The 20,686-nt window shown below is 45.9% G+C and overlaps 1 protein-coding gene across 3 annotated transcripts in view; it reads left to right on the forward strand.

The window, feature by feature from the left end:
- ACKR3 (atypical chemokine receptor 3) overlaps positions 1–20,686 on the forward strand; it is a 139,531-nt gene that overhangs the window by 100,115 nt on the left and 18,730 nt on the right. The window contains exons 10-13 of one of the 3 annotated variants that reach the window (XR_011810753.1): positions 5,011–5,106; positions 15,615–15,745; positions 17,406–17,548; positions 17,631–18,745. Coding sequence is in view for 1 of the 3 variants with exons in the window: in XM_038182112.2 (XP_038038040.1) it covers positions 5,086–5,106 (21 nt within the window). In the remaining 2 variants the exon portion in view is untranslated. Of the gene's footprint in view, positions 1–5,010; positions 5,107–15,614; positions 15,746–17,405; positions 17,549–17,630; positions 18,746–20,686 lie in introns of those variants that run through there. The other 2 variants (XM_038182113.2, XM_038182112.2) reach the window with 2 other exon arrangements.

Raw genomic sequence — 20,686 nt, forward strand, 5'->3', positions numbered from 1 at the left:
GATGGTCTCCAAAGGTCCCTTCCAACCTAAATTACTGTATGTTTATCTTGCTGAGAGTGTTGGATGCTAACACTGAGACCTTCACGAAGGCACTTGACAGGTCAAAGGCTTTCTCCCACCACCTCTGAAAACAAGATGTGGGACTGCAAAGGAAGAGGTCCAGCCCCCCAGATAATCATTTTGTCTGCGATGCATGAAATTAGGTGGCAAGATCTGTGTGTGCTGTGGCTTCATCCTGCTGAGCAGATGTGGGCAGCCCCTGGGAGCACTGCGCTGGCAGGAGCCAGCCGTTGCTGGAGCACAGGAGCGCAGGTTCCTCCCACAGCAGTGACCTCTCAGCAGCCCCAGCTCTGCACCCTGGGGGAATTTGGCTCTTAAATCTGGTTAGGTTTGTAGGCTGAGCTCCTTGGGATGTGACTTCGCTTCGTCAATGTGAACACTTAAGTATGCAGCCTTTCTGAGTGTTTTGGTTTGCTTGAGTTTCTTTTTAATGGCTGTGTTTAAGAATAAGATAAGAAGAAGCTGGAGTGTGCTCAATGTCCTCAGTTTTCTTATGCAAGTACTTTCTGAGAAAAATGCCTGTTTGCTGATATCATCTCAGCAAAGCGCTGACATTGTGCCATCTATGTTTACTAAAAGAGCTGCATTAACCACTTAAAACGCTTACATCACTTTTTCTTGCTTGTAGAGGGAGGTGTCCTTGATAACTGTTCACTGTAATTACAGCAGATAGGAGATGCTCATCCCAGGTGTGCTAAGTGCCCTCTTCAGGTCTTCAGCACTGTGCACGTCAACAGTTATTTTGGATTTCTCCTTCCAAATTATTCTGCGAAACACCGTTGTGGACACTGATGTTTTAGTTTTCCCCTAAAATCTACCAATTGCTCTCCAGAAGCAGTGAAAGCTGCTAGGCGTTTTTACAAAGAATCCCAGTATGGTTCTAAGGAAGCTGTATTTCCTATTTGTGTTTTGCTTTTAGACCCTGGCTTCCAGAAACCCTTTTTGCCCGAGAAAAAAGGAGAAAATCAGACTACCTTTTAAAAATCATTATTATTTTATGAGTACAAGGTAAAGGGCGAACATCCGTGAGTGGCAAATTTCCTTTTCGAGCAATTCTGAGCAAAACTGAAGTCTTTTTGAAGTGGTTTGCTGCAACTGCATTTTCTCTTGCTTCCTGTTCATACTTACTGCAGTTCATTTTTGGGGCATACCTACCAGCACTTTGTGTGTGGTTACAGGCAGCAGAGGAAGCTAGAAGGCCAACAAGAAGCAAGGGGGTTTTAAAACCTTATTTCTTATTCTTCTTAGGATACTGCTAATGAGAAGGTGCTTTTATTCCTTCTTACCAGCAAGGCGTGATACAGTCCCCTAGATCAGCGCTGGCTGAGGCAGGGAGGGATATGAAAGAAAAGGGAATAGCAGATTTCATGCTGTATGATTCTCCAATTACGGGTCCAGACTGTGGGCAGCGTAAAAACTTTTGTTTAGTCTGCAGGCGTTAGCTGGTGGCTGCTTTTAACTTAAGCTCTGGGTGCCGAGCTGGGAAGCTGGGTGTCTTTTTGAAGGGATTTCAGCCAGTGCCCTTTACAGCACTGGAATAAAGCTGTAGTGCAGCTGCGGTATGGACGGAGCCCAAGGTGATGGAAATGTGCCAGGGGTGAGGTGTTGGGGCAAAACTGCACCTTCCCTGCCCATGGTTGCAGGGACATTTGGCTTGGTACTTCTGGACCCTTCTCTGCCCCACAGTTGTGCTGTTCGTGGGACCTCAGGATGGACTGGGTGAGGATTAAGGCTTTGCTGCAGAGAGGAGCCGCAGCCCTGAGCTCTGTGGGATGGTCAGGAGGAGTGAAAAGCAAAGGCTGGAGATGCCGTGGCCCTGTCAGTTGTTCTGCTGCATCTGTGAGAGCAGAAAACACCTTTAGAGCCCTTCCTGGCCTAATTTCTTTAATAAACAAAACATGTTCTTGGAGCAGGACACATTTTAGAGAAAGATGCCTTCTCTTCATTTGGTCAGCATGGGAGTTAACATGTGGAAAGCTGTGATGCTTCGTGCTGCCTGTCCTTTTTGCTGATGGGCCCTAGAAATCATTGCAGTTCCTGGCCCATGTGTGAATTCCTGAAAACAACATCACTATTTGGAAACTACCTGCCTATGGCTGCATGACTCCAGTGTTCCCATGCTTTCCTGGTGCTTAAACCAAGAAAACCAAGTCAAAACTTGCCTCGTCCAACAAATTAAAAATACTCTGAATAAGCCATTCATGCTAATTAACATTTAGTCATCAGCTTGTGTTTTCAGTTGTTTTGGTGCTGATGGTTCAGATCTGCTGGCCTGACTAGTGAAACAGACTGACAGAGCACGGACATGGAGGCCCACAGCCAGGGCTGGATATCAAGTGAAAAAGGTTCCTCCGTGTGCAAAATCATCAAACATAAAATAGGCATGTATGGTCTGATGGTTTCTGGGACACAAAGACAAGCAGGCTCCTCTAGAGGGCTTGGATATTATTTAAAGCAACACTATTTCTGTACGCAACAGGGAGCGTGAGTGCCTAACAAGATGGGTGCCACAGGGCTGGTAATAGGGTTCATGTTGGGTGATGCTTCACAGGGATGGGAGATCAGACTGAGGTGTTCCTGTCTCCCTCTTGATGTGTGAAATGTGGCAGGTTTGTTTCAGTTCCCTGGGTTTGGGCTCTTTTGAGCTATGGCTGGGTTAGATGTGGTTGTCTCACTGAATCACTTGTCTCGTGAGCAAGGCTCTGGTTTCAATTAAAGCCCAGGGTTGGAGTCTACTAGCACGGCAAAAACGCAAATCCGTGAGTATGATTGTGAGGATTAAGTGGGAAAAACAAGCAACAAATGTTAGGACTAATTTGAAAAATGTTCTGGTGTTTGCTTAACCTCATGCGTTCTTGCTTTTTCCCCCCCCCTGAACTTAATTTTGCACACAATTAACCTTTTTTTTCTGAGAGGCAATGTTGCTACAGTGGCTTTCTGTCTCTCAAAAGGCTGCTGAGGAGCAGAGCTGACAGCAGGCCTCTTCATTACGGCGTGTTTCCGCACCGACTGGGCAGGGGGAGGCCTGGGGCGGCAGCTCAAACCACGTGGAAAATGGCTTTTGGTTGGGCTGCCTGCCCTTGTTGGTTTGGTCTTGACTGCCCCTGGTGCCACAGGACAGCAGTGGGGGTGATTTGTTTTAATATTAAGCAGTGCTAAGAAGAGAGATCTGCACCTGGGCCGCTCCCCTGCCCTTGGACACTGAGAGCTTCTGAAGAGGCCGAGCCACACTGCCAAGGGCCGCCCAGTGGTGCCTTTAGCACGTCTAGGCCCCTAGTGCTTTCACCAGAGTAATTAGAGCAGCAATTAGTTTAATTCAGGGTGGTTTAAAATGTGCTGTTCATCTTTCAGTCCAGATCTCGGACCCCACCACAGTGTGAACCCTGCAGATGGGCTTGTGGGGTCCGGGACTTCTTGCCTAGCCCTCCAGCTCCTCCCTGGCTCCGGTGGGAGTTCAGCCTGGGCAAAAAGGAGCAGCCTTGATCCCAAACTCCCTGAAGATGCTAATTTTCCCATTGACTTGGGTTATTGTGTGCTATTTCCATTCGGATGGTAGCTGTGGGCTCTGATATTTGTGCGAGGCACTATCCAGTCCCAGCACAAAAAGACAGCTTTTGTCCTGAAGGGTTTACATGTCAGGCAAATGGGCTTTGGCTCTGAACCCAGAGATTAGTGAGGAGCATATGGTCCCTAAGAGGTGCAGCCTGTATTGCTAAAAACGCCTGGAAAACTGGAACCAAAGACGTTGTGTTTCCCCCTTCCCTTCCCTCTCCGGCAAAAATTCCTGTCAGTACAAGCCATGATAAAAAAAAAAAAAAAAAAAAAAAAAAAGAGCAGCTCTACATCTGACATAGAAGGGGGGAAAAAGGGGGAAATGAGTCCCTTTTTGGCCATAGTTGTGTGGGGAGTGGTGCCTGTATTTTCCACCCTTCAGCAGTCCTCTTCTAGAGATGTCGTGCCATCGGAAACCCACTGATCAGTTCCACACAACGGCCCGTTGAGGGGCTGCTTGTTAGGGCCTTGTATTTCCCTGGGATGTGACCAGGGCTTCTGCCCTGAGCAGGCTTCTGGCCAGGGGGAGATTTTGTCTGGGATTCCCCCTCCACGCCATGCGGTAGATACTGCAGCAATGCAGCTGGGGAGGCAACGCCTGGGCGTTTGGGTGGGGGAGAGGAACATAGCCTCACGTGTGCTTGCAGCCTTCCTCATTTATTAGCACTCGGCCTGGGGAAGATCTGGATTTGAGCACGTACTTAAATTTCAGCGTGTGCTGTGGCGTTGCCCTGAACGGAGACCATCTCAAGCTTTTGCTGAAGTGCTTTCCTGAAGCGGGGCCAGCAGACTGTGAAAGTTGTCTCGTCTCTTTTCTGCTCCACTGTGTACATGCTCATTGTGGCTTGCTGGCTATTTATTGCAAGAAAAAAAATCAATTGAGTTAGAGCTAGCTAAGTAACTGAGAGTAAGTTGGTTAGGAGGGTCATGCATGAGTTGAGAGCAAGACATCTGACCGTGCCATTAGTCTCTCTTGTTTCTATGATCCTAATTCTGCTCTAAATTAATTCTTTTGTTTAGCTGCTGTTTTTTTTTTCCCCCTCCTTTTTGTTTTCGCATGAATGCTTGTCTCTATATTTAGGTCTGCCAGGACGGGATGTTACGAATAATTGTTGATTGATATTATTAAACACTAACACGCTTGGCTGTGTTGCACTAATGATGGGGCTTTGGGGATATGCAAATCAATTAATTGCAGTAATTGCTGTAATAGCTGTTTTGGAGGATGCTGTTGAAGAGCCCTTGGGATGGCAGACAAAGAGACATTTGGAAGTGTGGAGGAAAAGGGGTCCTTGAGAGTTGCTGAAGATTGCTGCTACAAGCTGCTGATTTGCAAACCTGTGTTTATTTTGTTCTCCAAAACCCACTCAGAGCAAATCCTTCTTTGCTTTGTTTCAGGCTTACCCCTGTGTGGCTTCTCCTGGACTCCTTCTGAGGCCCGTTCTGCTGAGGCAGAGCTGAAGAAACTTAGAGATGAGGCACAGCCTCTTTCAGGTAACATCTTGGCTTAAAAATATAGGAGACCTGCTTGAAAAACACCTGAGGAAAAAGTGTTTTCCAGCTGGCTTCAATATCAGACCTCTGTGACACCTTGCACTGAATGGTTTTGATTTGCCAGCTGATTCTCATTCATGACAAAGTTTTTCCCCTTCTGTGACAACATCATAGGGCCTTACAGTGGGCACAGAAGGGACGTGAGATGCCTCAGGAATCATTGCAGGGAGGCTGTGAAAAGAATGGGCTATGGGTATTGTCAGGATGGGGAGGAAAAGGTCTCTTCTGGCTTCTACCCCACCTTACATGTGCTCTCCTTGCCTTTGAGCATTATTGTATATTCTTTTGTCTCGGTTTCCATATGCATAGTGCTTTAGTCTCTGCACTCTGGGGCGAGTGTTCAATGTGGTGCACAGATGGTGCTGCCAGAAATCCTGTTATTTGCTAATGGGATTTTGTGCAAAGCATTTCCACTGTTCTTAAAAAAAAAAAAAAAAAAAAAGTGTGCATATTTGTGTAAATATGTCCAGACCCTCATCTTGCTGCAACATCCCCTCCCGTGCAGCTGAGAACACAGCTTTATTTTTTATTTATCTGTTTGTTAATCCCCAAGAACAATGTCAGACCAGCTTCTGTGGGAGGCAGCGGCTGCAGGAGCCGGCGCTGAGGGCTGTACCTGTGCCTTGCACAGCGCAGGAGGGTCGGTCCCCGCCAGCTCTGCCAGATGTCACAACCCTGCCAGGTGGCCTGGACGGATAGGTTGAGGCTGTCATGCCCTCGTTGCCTTGCTGGTGGTCCTGCCCTCACGTTTTGTGCCGATATATGGCTGAGAGATGCTTAACTATTCAGCAGCCTCCCCCTGTTCCAGCGATATTTCTCTAATGCAAAGTTCAGCTATTATGCAGCTATCCCCCTCTGTGCCTTCTATTCTTCAAGTAGTGCCCAAAATTATGATATAAATAGCAAAGGCCTAGAGGATGTTGCTTTTATCACCAGAGGCCTTTCAGAATAGGTTAGCCACGTGCCTGACAAGGATAATACAGCGCTGACTCTTGCACGAGGCGCAGAACTGGGCTAGGTGACCTCCCGAGGTCTTTTCCAACCCTTATTTTTCCATCGCTGCGTGACGTTTGCTGCCAGTGTCAAGACCGGTAAGTGGAGCTTTGTTTTGCGTCATGCTCACTGGAGGGAGGTCAGGGTTCAGCAGCCGTCGTGACTAACAGACAGTTACGGGGTGTGTTTCAGGAAGCGCACTGCCCGTCTGTGCTCTCCTCGCCCAGCAAAATGCTGTTCCCCTAAAAGTTTCTCAGCCTTGTTTGCGATGGGAAGGTGAGTCATGCGAGGGCAGTGCTTCTCCTTCAACGGGCCAAGGACTCCAGGTGGTTCCTCTGGGGCTGACTTTAGCCAGAAAAATCCCTGGCTCATCACAACCCGGGTTCAGAAAGCATGGGCAGCCCGCGGCAGGAAACCTGCTAGCTGTGGGATATGTGTGTCTGTGCCAATGCCAGGGGGGAAACCACTGAGCTCTTCCAGATAGCACAAGCATGAGTCCTGCACCTTTTAACTGCTATAGGATCGACACTTACTGCTTCTCTGGACAACCAGGACTCTGTTGCCCTCTAAAGTGGGATCCAGGTCTCACAAAACCCTCATCTCCAGGCTTGTGCCTCGCTCTGGGCTGGGGAGGGGTGCTAATAAAATCAGCCTGCTGTTGCTGTCGACTCTGCAGCGTCTGGATCTGCCTCTGTGTTTTTTTTGGACATCATCACACTGATTAAGTGTCTGGCCGGTGTGGTGTTATGCCATTCGCTGTGCTATTATAACCACTTTTCCAAAATTTAGGAGCCAAAGAGGATCCTGTGCCTTACCTGTCTTCCAGAGGCAGAGTTTGGGAAATAACATTTATTTAGCTCTGCAGAAAATGGCAGAGAACCTGCCCAGACACCGATCTTCAGTAATGCCTCAGTGAGATCTTCAGCCTGATGTCCTCTGTGGGGTGGGATCTCCACAAGAAAACAGCTCTTTGGAGGTGTCAGCTTTCCGTGCTTTCGTAGCCCCTCAGTCTTCCTGGTTTTAGGAAGACTTTCTGATAAGGGCAGTTCGATGGGAATTGTTTGTGTTATAGCCTGGCAGCTTTCAGCTCTCACAGACGCAACACCGTGCCATGCGGCGTGAGGGAACGTGAGGGGCTCACAGCCCGAGGAGGGGAGCCTTGCTGATGCTCTGGTATGCAGCAGATGCGATACTATTACCAGGACAAGGATCTGAGAGCATCAGGAAGCAGAAAAAAGCAGTGCTCAGATGTTACTTTAAAGCTGTAAAGAGGAGGATGTGGCAGGGGCTGAATCATCCTGTGCTCAGCAGCAGGCCTGAGCACTGCTCCACAAGCTTTTACAAGCTGTGGTGTATTTTAGTAGTCCTGGTCTGGACCCAGAAGCCATTTCTTTAGGTCTGCACTAAGCTATTAACAATTTCTTCATAAAAATCAAGTCTGCTTGTGGCTCATTTACTGCCTGAGAGCTATTTGCAGCCAGTTTGTTAGTGCTCCATGTGCCTTGCTTCTAGGGGATTGTCATTCTCCTTTTTTTTTTTCATTTTTAGAGGCTTCTGGGCCACTAGAAAGGCTTTTCCCCTCTAACCAGGTTCTGTCAAGACCGGTGACCTGCTATGAGCCAGACTATGATGCACACAATATTAAAACCCAGCTCTTCAGCTTTATTGGGAAGGTTTTTTTTCTTTTCTGAAGCACTTGCAGGAGCTTTCCAGGGTAGTTCAAAAAATCTGGGGCAGGCCGGACTGCCAATTGTTAGTGTGCCCTTGTGCCTTTGTCCTGTGATCTTGTGACTGAAAATCTGAAACGTGATGTGATTCAGCTGTGGTTTTGGGGCCGTTTTGGATGCTGGGAGGGAGGCTGAGCACATTCTTTCTGCAGAGCTGGGCTAGGCTCATCCCTGGGCCTCTGCCCCCTTACCCCACAGTTACCTGGGGCAGGTGATTTAAACCACAGTAGGAATATCATAAATATCTAAATATCATTCTTACAAGGAATGATAAAATTCCTTGATACAAATGATACGAATTCCTACAATTCCTTGTAGGAATGATATTTAGAGAGCAGGCTGTGCTTTAGCTTTGACTGGTGGTCTCAGTGAAAGCAATATGGCTTAAAAGCCACGTTACAGTCCTGGGATCTATCCAGAAAGAGCCTCCCAGGTTCTGGCCTTATGTTTTCATTAAAGAGCAAGTGGTGGCTCCTAGCATGACGCCAGGGAGCTGTGGGATTTTTAAGGAGAGAACTGAGCATGCCGACGGCATACTAACAAGGCATAAAATACCTACAAGTACAGGAAAAGGCCTTGAGGAGCCCTTTTGGGTTCTGAGCTTTACCTGAAGCTGGGTGAGTTATGTCTTTGAAGGCTTCTCAGGGGAAAAGGTATGGGAGCAGGCTGGATGGGATAATGTAGCAGCAAATCAGCCTGGCAGCTTCAACTTAACGTGAAGATGTGTGTTAGGAAACAACAGCTCAACCTAGGATGTCTTTTCTTTATGGCTGTAGGTGCCTAAGTGCTCTCATGGTGGCTTCACGGCAAAAAAAAACACCCTTGTCCCTTTCTGATTTTTCTATTTCGTTTCCCTCCTACTCGCCTCACCTCCAGCAAGGTGTCCTCCAAGATAACTGCTGGCCTGAAGAAGGACAGGCTGCGTGTTTAACTTCATGATTGATTTCAGGACGTGCTGTGCAAATGCAAAGCAGGGGTTGTAAGTACAGCCAAGAAAATACCAAGGGGATACAAGTGTGTGTACGTGTGAGGGGAGAGGCTATAAATAGCATGGAGATATGCACCATATTGCAGCTTGCCTTTCTGTTTTGCTGATGGCACGTTTCCTGGCAGTGTAGATGCCAGGCCCCACTAAGTGATATTTGCCAATACTGAGAACACGTTTGAACTCTCACGTTGCTGCTGTCTTGACATCCAATGGACGTGGGGAAGAAAATGGAAACACTTCCAGTGTGCTTGCTCTCTCCCACCTTCCCCAGCTGATGTGACCAGGTCAGTCCCCATCTTTGGTTCCTTCCTGTTTTTTAAAGACCGCCCTTGTCTGCATTGTCTAGAAGAGCTTCGGCAGAGGCTTTGGAGCTGCACTTCCACGTGGGTAACTGGAGAACGTGCTCTCATTAACAGCCCTCGAGGAGGGTGAATATTGCTCCTTCCCTTCAAAGGAGAGTCTGAGGTGCCGAGCAAACTCCTGGCCCTCGGTCGGACGGAGCTCTGCTGAAGACATCAGCAAGATCAAAACGTCAGCTGGTGAGAACAGAAGCAGAGCAGGATCCCTCTGTAACACAGGAGGTGCGGTGGCTTTGTGGGCTGTGGAGGCATGAGGTGAACTGTTTTTATCCAGCTCTGGTACCAATAAAATGCAGCCACTTGGGCAAATGGCCCAGCTACTTGCTTAGCCTCTTGGGAAGCTTCAGCACACATGCTGAACTCTGCTGCTGCTGTCAGCAGTAACTCTGCTCGTCATTTTAAAGTTAGCTTGGAGCGGCCTGCACCATCTGCAGTTGCACCATCTGCAGAAGAGATGTACCCTCAGTTGCTGTCAAGTGAAACCGTGCAGAAGCTCGGGAGTCAAAACCCTCTCCCCAGCTGCTATTTGAACACCTTTGCCAGGCGCTCAGTCTCTTCCTCAAAGTTGCACCTCGATGGATGAGCTCCAGATGGTCGAATGGGAACCTCGCCAAGCATGGAGGGCTATCAGCAATGTTATGGATGACTGTAGGCTTCCTGCTGGGAAGTATGTAAAGATCTGTTGGCTTCTTATTGTAGTCCCCTAAAAGAGTGCTTTCGTAAGTGCTTTTGGCTTTCCTTATGGCTTAATGAGTTCTTCTCCCTTTTCCAGAAAGTCTGAGACAAGTCAGTCCTAAGCTGTCCACAACCTCTATTTGTCTGATTTCCCCCCCACCCCCCCTTTTTTTTTTTTTTTGGAAGTATATCAGATGAGCGTGATGGGGTGGAGGTAGATTGGATTTTGGCCATCCTTTGACTTCTGCCATGAGTCCAAAGACTTTTATCTTTTCAATGTGACCATTAAAGAAAAAAAAAAAAAAGGAAATTAAACCACAAACAACTGCATTAGAATAATAATCAAAGCCTCATGAAAGCATACGGACATCTAGTAAACTCTCTGTTCTTTGAAACTTGAATCTTATCTCCCCCTGTCAAGGTTAATTGTTGCTGGGTTCAAATCATGGACAAGCTTTCATTACGGCTGGAGTTCTGAGCCGTGGCTAGGCAAGGTTCGTCTGCTGGGTGGTTTGAGCAGGGCTGAATTTGGTCCAGCACGTTAAGGAGGGAGTTTCATCTGTAACTGCATTTCATTATGCCTGTGGATTTAGATCTGACCTTTAATGTTTTGTGAGTGTCTTCTCCCAAAGCTACAATCTGTGGGGCTATTTTAAAGGTGGTCACTTTACTTTGTTTCTTTCCATGTTATCAGATCTGGAGTGGGGGAGCAGCTGTTAGAAAATTGCCCTAACATGAGAGACCCATTTAATTTATCTGGTGAGCCGCAAGTATTTGGTCCTGGACGCAAATCTTCCTAATTTCTCAGTTTGTTAACTTACCAAGAGCCAAGACTGACTTTTGGAACCCAGTTTGAATCACTGTAAGAGCCCAACCTGTGTGTCCAGAAGCACGGCTCTAGTGGTCATGGTTTGTACTCCAGCAGTTCATGTTCTCCTGATGGGGTGCATTGATGAGGGGGGCTACTAAGAACATTTACCATGAAAAAATGATAAACTACATCAGTTTAAAAAAATATATTATTGAAATGGACATAACAATTATTAGAAATAGCTTTATAACCCCTTGAGCTAGCAAATGTAAATATGTATACTGAATGGCAGTTGCCACCCCCTGCCCCGAGCTTCCATTTTCATGAGTCATATGTTCAACTGGCTAGGTTAATTCGGGAGACAATATCCCAAACTGAGTTAAGGTTATGGTTCTGCTTCGCTAAATCCCAGGAACTGTTCAGTGCCTCAGATTGCTCAACCTTAAAGAGTGGTTACCAGCATTTCCTGCATCTCTGTGCTGTCTCCTGAGGTCCTCAAGCATGAAAGTGCGCTGGTAAGGTATTAGAAGAGGAACGAGTTTATTTTCTGACTCCCAGACATTTTTATGGAGTGGATAAGAGAGTTCCTTGTATTATGGCTGGAACCTTTCTTGGTGTTTGTGTTAAAATAGCAGTGGGGAAAACAAGCTTGTTTTGGAAACAGTTTTTTTCAGGAATTTTCATGACTATCAACACTTTTTCCCCCCCTTTTTTTTTCATACCAGTTCATGAATTCCTATAAACCGTGACTTGATATGATCGATTAGCATTACATCTCCATCTTTTCCTTCAGCCTACTCCTTTCTCGTGGCCTGTTTTCATTTCCTTGCTAATTCAAGCACGTCTAATGTGCCTGGTTAGCTTGGGGGATTTTTTTTATGGTACAGAGGGGTCAGGGAGATGTGCCTGAGATTGGATTTCACAGTTGGCATCCATAAACACAGGTGGAGGAATAGGACAACAGGTCAGGGAGATGGGACCTGTGAGAAATGCTGTGGGTAAAAGTAGATTGTGGGAAGTTTGGGAAGGTGAAATGTATAAGGATAACTTTGGTAACAGTGGATGAAAAACTCTTGCAAGTGGATCCTCATGGAGAGAGTGCAGTCCCTTGGGTTCTGCATTACTTTCTGCTGTTGCGTTGGTTGCTCAGAGAAATGTGAGCACCCTCTCCCCGCCTGTGGCCACCAGCCCTTGCCTTCAGTCACAGGGCTTTGGCTCTACGCACCGTCACATTCTTCCTTTGGCGAGCTCAGGAGTGCCGGTGATAAGCAGGTGTCCTTCGCTGGCGTGCTGAAAGAAAAAACATCTTGCCTCACAAATGCTTTCTCTGAAGACCGCTTTGGTTGTTGCGTTTAGGGGGGTTAGTCCGTTCAATCTTGCTGTGAATTACAGAAACCAGACCTCTTGTTTTCACATGGACTATATCCACTAGCAACCAGCTGGTGTTAGTATTTGATATCAGCTGGGAACTTGGTCAGGAAGCTTTGATTAATATATATATATATATATATATATATATATCTCCATTTACGAAAAACCTAAGTTTTTACACTTTCAAGTCTCTTCACAGTAAATTCACATTCTCCATCTGTGGTGGAGAAGGAAAGGTCTGCAGCCTGAGCTCCAATCTACCAGGAAGGGATTGAATCATTGGTTCGACTTCTAGGTTTTGTTAAAGGCTGGTGCCATAAAGCAGCACGAAAAGCCTCTCGTAGCTTGAGGAGGATCCTCCGGAGACAGGCAGAGGCCTGGTGGAGCAAAAACCAGGAGCAAGGTGAAGACAGGAATCCAGCCCAACAGAGGCACAGTATAAGATTTCACTTCTGGGGGTTGGTTCTCTTGCTAAAGCAAACAAAACGTTGGTTTTGACTTTGCTCATTTGTTTTTCTTCTTCTGGAGATGTATTGCTTTACCAAGTGGTGCAGGAAGCTTCCAAACACTTGACTCACAATAAGACACTCCCAAGCAATTCCATTTCTTTTAAAAGCATTTCTGTGTATGGGTTCCAGTCGATTGAGCGTCGACCACTGGACCCTCTTATAGATTTAGTGTTTCAGTGGCATTGGACAGCTTTTTGAGGTTTAAACACAGGTATGTTTGCTGGCTCAGGACCAGGGTACTTGTCACTTTGCAGGATTGTGCCCCAAATGGGGTATGAGAGAAGGGTCTTAGGTGCGGTATATTAATAGCAAGTGTAAAGAACTGCCCATTCTTTTTCCTACCACTCAGGGCTGTATTAAAGGGGCTGCATTGTTTGGTAGAAGTGAGGAAAACAATTCCTCTCTACTTGCAAAAGCAGATTTTTTTGGGGCTCTGCATCTCCTTTCCAGTATGCAAGTGCTGCTTCTATTCTGAACTGATATTAACTGAGACTGGTAATAAAACAACAACAAAACAACAAATAAACGCCCAAAAATCAACCAAGCAGTGAGAGGAAAAAACAAACAAAAAACTTAAGGGCTTACCCTGTTTCAGGGAGGGGAGCAAGAATTTGTCCTGGAGGATGAAGCACATCCCTTCCTAAACAAATCATGTTAAATCCCACACCTCACTATCTTCTCTGCCAGGTAAAACCCACCCTGAAATGATAGGCATTAGCATAAGCTAAGCTAATTCACTAACCTATCTCCAGTGTACCATATAATCGATTTCATCAAATAAAATCCATGTAATAAGGCTCTGGAAGTTAAGGGAAGTTAGTACAACTTTATTGCACTTCATCCAGGAATCAATTTCTCATTTTCCTTTTTGTTTTCTGTCAGTTTTAGCTGGTTGGTGAAGCCAGAAAGGATGGAGGTTTTACAAGTGTTGACGTGCTCTGTGCCACTGGCATTTCATATCCTGAGTGAAAATGAAAGGAAGATTTTCCAGATATTTTTTTGGATTAGCCACAGCAGGGAAATGTCTGGGTCGAAATAGTTGTCTAGCAATGAAAAGCTTTACCCCTGCATAAAGCTAAATACGGCTTTGGTCTGTAAATTTTGTTTTCAGCTGTTTCTGTGTTTTCCCCTGAACCTGGAATCAGGAGAGCAATGGATGTATAAGGTTTCTTTTCACAGCGTCTCCGTTTCAGAGCTGCAAGAAAAAATTAAGATAGATTGCAAATTTTTCAGCTCCATTTTGCAGAATGAAGATGTTTTATCCAAATTGTTTCCTAATGAAATCCAGTGCAGTCTTGAGGCTTTTCTGGAAGGGGGCTACATCGTTATTCTGCCAAGAGGAAGGTACAGAAAGGTCTTCATTTTCATGATACTTCTGGGCTGTGTGAAGCCAGAACTTGACACTGACCAGGAAAAATCCTTGTGGGTTGTAGGGAGGTCCTGGCTCTCAACACAGCAGCAATTTCCCACTTTTAGTGGTCAGCTTACTGTGTCCCAGTGACCTGGGGAGCCCAGGAGGTGCCAACTGCTCGAAGCCTACGGTTTGCTAGAGCCAACATCGATCTCTGCACCGAACAGACTGCACCATCGGACACAGCAGTTTTATATTTCTCTCCATGCAGAGTGATTTATTAGGTTTTGATACTGGCACTCTACTGCATATTTGCCTTTCTTTTACTGCTGCCTGAAGCCTGAGAGCAAAGAAGCTGTAAAAGTTACTGAAACAAAACTCATCTAACTCTCGTCTGTGTGGTGGTCCCAGGATTTCTGGCCATGCAGGGAGGTTTCTGGTCTCAGCTACTGAGGGATGAGCTAGGAGGAGGAGAAAATTGTTGAGGGGCACTCCCCCTGTTCATCAGTGGGAGCTGCTAGCGTGCAGCTTGGCAGAGCTGAGCTCTAAGGATGGATTTGAAAATGGAGAAAGCAGCAGGGTGAGCGTGGTAATGCTTGCTGTCTGGGGAGAGGAGAGGAAAAGGTGGGTGTCTTCAAGGAACGGAGACAAGTTACGCATGAGAAACTGGGCAAAGCCAGAGAAATGGAAGTAATAAACTTCAGCTGGCTTTGAAGGGGCAGCACACATTTATTTTTATTTTTTTTTCCCCTGGCTGCTGCTTTGTTTTATGTTCAGAATAAATGCCATGTCAAGGAGCAAAAAAGGAGAAATCAGGCCACGTTTTCTGGGATGCTTGGGTAACTGGAGGAATGATGGATACTCTAGGTGAATGACCACTGCACATGCAAAAATAGCCTGTGAAATATGTGCTGTGGGAGTGCAGCCCATCCAAAATACCATGTAGTTTTTTTCTGTAGATGGAACTGTGTTCCCTCTGGGCGCTTTTTTAGGAACAGCTTGGATCTATCCAATGAATATGTCAACTGCAGCTTGTGAAAGCTTTACGAGGCTGATTCTTTTTGGAAACCCTTGATTCTACTTTGTCTGTCAATTTGTTGGTGCTTTTCATGACTAGAGTGAGTACAGGATATGTTTTAGCCAAGCAATAAGCCTTGGGCTCTTCAGAGGACTACTTTAAAGGGAGTGGTGAAGTGAGAACTGGCGTCTCCTATCCCTAATCTTGTCAGCCTTGTGATTTCCAAATTAGCTGAGTAATATATGGATACTTCATCTAGGCTGCCGGGGTGCTATTTTATATCCAGGTAGGCCGAACGTGCCAGATGGAGCAGCCTGGGTTCAGCAGGTTTTATTACAGCACTTGTGCCATTGCAGCCTTTTTACTTTGGGATTGCTCGTATTTGTTGTGAAAGGAGCTAAACTGAGACACTGCACAGATCAGAGAGGTTCAGAAATGGAAGAAGCAGGAAAAATGAACCTTAAATTTCCCTCGTCCACCATCCACCTTATTCTGGAGCACGTGCTGCAGAGCTCCAGGCTTCATCAGAGATACTTGTCCTCCTTCGCTTTGCTTACACAGCTGGTTTTCAAGTGCTCTTGAAAAACATACATTCAATACAAATATTATCCCTGTACATCCTCCCTCTGTTATTTCTTGTGTGCAGGATCAGCAGTTTGCAGAGCGTACCTCGAATCCCAGAAGACGCTAGAGCTACCCACAGTCCATGAGAAACATCGCCTTAAAAAATCCTTCGCACGGCCAGCTCAGAGGAAATGCAACTGGTGACTGTGAAAGGTATAGCAGCCCTGGGATGGGTAGTGTTCAGCCAGGTTGTAAAAAGGCGATGGATTCCGAGAGAGGTTTCAGTCTGCGGGGAGAAATTGGGAGGTGTGAGATTGCTGGCTTTGTGCAGGTTATTATGCTTCCATTGCTGATTTCTAAATGGAGTCCTGTTGCTGAGAGAGAGCAGGTTTGTCTTTACTAAAAACATAGGGGTGGATTTTTTTTTCCGTACTGAGGTATGGAGCTTTAGATGGCCATCTCTGTGCCTTGTCACCTCTGAGATTTTTTCCACTGATATTCACCTTGAGAAGCTACAAAGAGGTAAAAACTACAGTGGCTTGCCGTGTTTTTACTAGTGTCTTGCTTTGATATAAATCCTCAGGGTAAAAAACACCTTCCTTTTGCAGCGAAAGCAAAGGCTAAAGTATCTTTCATGAAGCAGGCTTAGTTCCTCTGGAGGACTGACATCCCCATTTTTAAGGCCTAATTGCATGAAGTCTCCTGTGATAATTCCTTAGACAGCACAGAGAAGCAGCTGGAGCCAGCCTCCAGCATCGAGTGGCTCGAGCCCAGCAGGTCAGAGCGGTGGCTTGATAGGGCAACAAAGAGATCCAAAGAACTGAGCCATCCTGTCACATGCGGTTAAAGTTTTTTTCTTCATCTATTACTAACACAAATTCCTTGGGTTGATCAATATGGAAATGGTTCACTTAAAGGCACGTTTTCTCCTCAACTTGCCTCTATTTTTATGACGTCCTCATGATGAAGGAATGCTCTGAATATCAAGTTAACGCCACTTTAGAGCAGAGGCAGTGCTCGTAGCAGGCGTTGGGCTGACTCCCGGCTGATGTTGTCAGCTCGGCCACGCAGGGCTATTGCAAATCCATCAGCAGCATGAGCCACGCTGCTGGTGTGCCTTTGGGACCGAAATCCAGGCTTCCCCAGCACTCCCTGACGCTAGCCAGATCCGAAGCAGTAACCTAGAGGTGTGGTGTTACTGGCTGCCCTGGAACCCAGCATCCACCAGTGCTGCACTGCCCACCTCCACATTCCTTGCATCAAGAGAAATGGGCACCTGGGGTATCCCAGTGCTCATATCCCTTCTTTCTTCGCTTTGTCCGTGACACAATGTCATGACCCCCTGGCTCAGCTTGTCGCTGTGTGGGGTATCGGTTTCTGTTTCCCAAAATGAGAGAGCCTTCAAAGGATGGTTGGGCAGAACGAGCTGGGCAGCTGCCAGTAGCTCTGTGTCGTTGGGAATTGTGTGTGTTAAAGCTTTCCTGCTCCTCAGTAGTTCAGAGGGCTTTGTGTCTCTGAGAGCAGGCACCATGTCTCAGGTTCTTGGGGTGTGCCTACATCTTCTAAGCTATTTTTGAAGGTATTTCAGCATTTGATTTGACAGCCTGAAGCCTGCAAAAAGGAAGAATGTAGCTGGTTTGTAGGCATGCAGCCCCCACATTTAACATGAACATTGTAGCCCACTAAGAGCAGTTTTGAAAGCCCTCTGCAGTGTTGATTTATACATTTTTCTGCAGTGTCAGCATTGCTTTAAAGGATGAGGGATTTTATAATACAGTTGTAAATTGTTCTTGTAACTATCTTAAGTGCCTCATGGGAGTGCCTGATCACTTGAGATGCTTCATAATTTATTTCTTCTCATGTTTTTCACCAGTGCAATAAAACATTTGTAAATACCCAGGAATGAGGGTCCTTACAGATGGCACTGACATGCACTAGGCCCTTGCATCATCTGGAGGAAGGAAAAGAAGAAGATAGGAATGACAAGTCTAAGGCTTTCCTGAGCCTATGTGACAGGTGAGTGCAATTGAAGCTCCTGAAAAGGCTACATAAACATGGTATTTTTGCTTTCTGGATCCTCTTCCTGGGGTCTCCACAGGAATCCCTCTCTGCTGCATTATGGCTCGTGCTCAGAAGTTAGCTCCTCTTGTGAACTGGTAAAACAAACAGAATGATACAGAACCAACTAACAAAGACAACAAAAAAAAATCCTTGGCAGGTGAGAGCCAAACCTGTGAAGAGCAATTAGCATCAGTGCTTACATCCCCTGATGTGCTAGGTGTGCCCTGGTGGGGAACATACAGGTGTCCTGATGAGGACTTTATGGTCCTGTTGCTATTTTGAGAAGCAGAAAGGTGTTGTGGAGGGGATGGTCTCTGCCAAATCAAACTGCTACTGTTGGGGCTCTCAGCCACAAAATTACATTATTATTATTTTTGTGGGGGTGTGTGAGGTTTGGTAAGCAATTCCTTTTGTTAAAGAATGTAATTCTCAGCAGACACAATCAGTTTTATTTTAAAACTATACAACCTTACAGTCAGCGATAAGAGTGGTTTTGTTCGGGTCTAATCTTGGATGTCTGGGGCAAGCATAACTTGTATTCTCTTCAGCAGAGCCATGTTTTGACTTCCAGTAGTGTTGTTTTATCAGAAAGATACTCTCTGATATGCACCTGATGAGGTGTTTAATGTTGAACTGCTAAGATCAGCTGCTAAAGAGACTGTCCCAGCTGAGGCTTCAGGTGTAGCTCTTAGAAGGGCTCAAGGACCAAGTGAAGGCAAGGGATGAAAAGCCTCAGTTTCCTCAGTGCCTCTTGCTGGCGAGGGAGGCTTAGTCATCCCTAGTCATCCCAGACTGTTTTTGTTTTTTTAAATGACTTTGTTTTCCATAATCTGAGACAGTGCTTTCTCTTCAGCATGAAATTTGCTGGAAGAATGCTCTGTTGACTTGTAAAATGTGAGGTATCTGAAGGGACTTTACTGTGCAAGTGTCTCAAAGCTCATCAGCTGCGTGTAGCAGCCCCCCAGGTTATTGATCAGCTGCTGCTTTGAATGAGAGCATCAAATTTGTCATTCCTCTAAACTGCCACTTTGCTTTCCCAGTGCTCTTTATTATCTCTTTTATGTATTTTTTTTAATCACAATGACCTTGAAAACATTTGTAGCCGCTTTTTCTGGCTGTATTCCCCAGTTCAATTTCTGTGTTAATCCATGTTGATTTGTTACAGGGATGTAAATGCTGGTTGAAATCTTAGAAGCGCGTGCTTTCCTTGAGTGGGAAGGCCAAGAGATTGCTGCTCAGTAAGTAAACACAGAGGAACGGTCTTTCCTTCTCTCTTGATGCTGGGATTTCTGGCTAACTGCACCTCCAGGCACACTCGCTTCATGCCAGCAAATTCTTGCAGTAAGGCACGGCATGGTGGTCCTTTGACAAAGCTGATCTTGAGGGGTTAAGATATCATCAGCACCCCCCCATCTGCTTATGTTAGACCAGGCAGAACCAGTAGCGGCTATCTTGCTCACGGCATAAAATAAATACCAGTCACTGAAGAACATTGATCTTTGTAGCAGAGGAATTGTTCGTGGCATGTTGACCTGCCCTGAACCTGTAGTAAATCACAAAGCGTTATTGATTGTTACAGCATGAATGTAGGAAGCAGTATCTTTTGCTCTGTGTAAACATATTATGCATGCTGTGTGACTAACTGTGAGCCCTGTCCCGGCGCCTGCCCTAAATTCATTCTCATTTTGCCTGTGACCTTCTGGTGTGCTCCTCGCTTGCTCGAGAAGTTGTTCTGAAGCAACGGTTTGTTGGCTCCAGATGTTTGCCTGCGTGTCCCTGCTAACCACACACCTGCCTGTGCTAACAAGTACTTTGTGCCCGAGTCCTGAAGAATAAAACAAAATGCTTGTCTCGAAAACCAGGAAAGCCCCAAGTGCACGCCTAACGTCTCTTTCACAAGACCAATCATCCTTGATGTGTGGGCCTCTCTCCTGAACAATTAGCTGCTCCGTGAAGATCTTGCAGACCTGTTGGAAGTGCCTTTTGACCCTGCTTTCATTCATCTGGCCATTAATAGCTTGCTCAGGGATCCCGAGGATTTAAACCCACCAGCAGAAATTGCAGCTGGGCTGGTCGCTATCCTGCTGCTCGCAGCTCTGTCTCCTGCCTTCGTGTCGTAATTCATAAATAACTCTCTCCCTTCCTTCCCCTGCTTCTGGAGCCAGTTGTGGGTGTGTGCTGATTGCACTGTTGTGGTTGACATCAGCATCCCCGCTCTCTTCGTTGCAGCCTAGCTTAAAAAAACAAATGTCTCTCTTCTTCGTGTCAAGAACGTGATTAACTCCTCCTGTTTCTGTGCAAGCAACATGACAGGCCCGTGCAAGAGAAAAAAAGCAATCAACTTGGAGAAGCTGCGTCTGTTCTCCTTTGGCTGGACTGCGTTTCTCAGGCTACAACAGGGATGCCAATGAAGCAATGTCTCTCCTGGGAGAGAGTTGGCTGAATCATGTTAACGGAGCTCCAGCAGAAAGCTTCACCAGCAAAGGGTGGGGAATAGCAGTGATCTAGACCAAATGACGACTTGAACTCGCATTAAGATTAAGTAGTTGTTCCTTCATATTTTTATTTTTTTCTGCTGGAAAATTGAAATAATTCCATGACACCCGACATTTTTTCTTCAAAAAATGTCAGTTGTTTTTTTTTTTATTTCTATCCAAAGCCTGTCTGTTGGAAAGCTCCCCACCAGCTCTATTGGTGGGCCAGGGTGTTTTCCAGGGTTAGCTTGAAGTTTCCATTAGGCAATGGAAGGCAATTTTCTTTTTCTTTCTCTCTCTCTCTCTCTCTCTCTTTTTTTTTTTTTCTTTTAAAGGCAGACAAGCAGATCAACTGTTGGTGAGAACTTTAGTACCTGATTTGTCCCTATAAAATTTTCTACAACGTGAGAGAACTTTTCCAAAGCTATCTGCAACCTGTTTTTAAAGCTGAATTTTGTCTAATGCCACGAGTAGAAGTTAAATGGCTTAGGAGCTAGTTTCAGTTTGGGTTCCTAATTGAATCTTGGTTTCTTTCAGATGAGTTGTTAAATTTATCCTATGACCCTGTAAATATAATCTGCCTTTCCATCCCTTAAATAGCCACCATCTCCTTTCAAAC

The sequence above is a fragment of the Anas platyrhynchos genome, chromosome 7 (genome assembly GCF_047663525.1).
Source record: "Anas platyrhynchos isolate ZD024472 breed Pekin duck chromosome 7, IASCAAS_PekinDuck_T2T, whole genome shotgun sequence".
Taxonomy (NCBI): domain Eukaryota; kingdom Metazoa; phylum Chordata; class Aves; order Anseriformes; family Anatidae; genus Anas; species Anas platyrhynchos.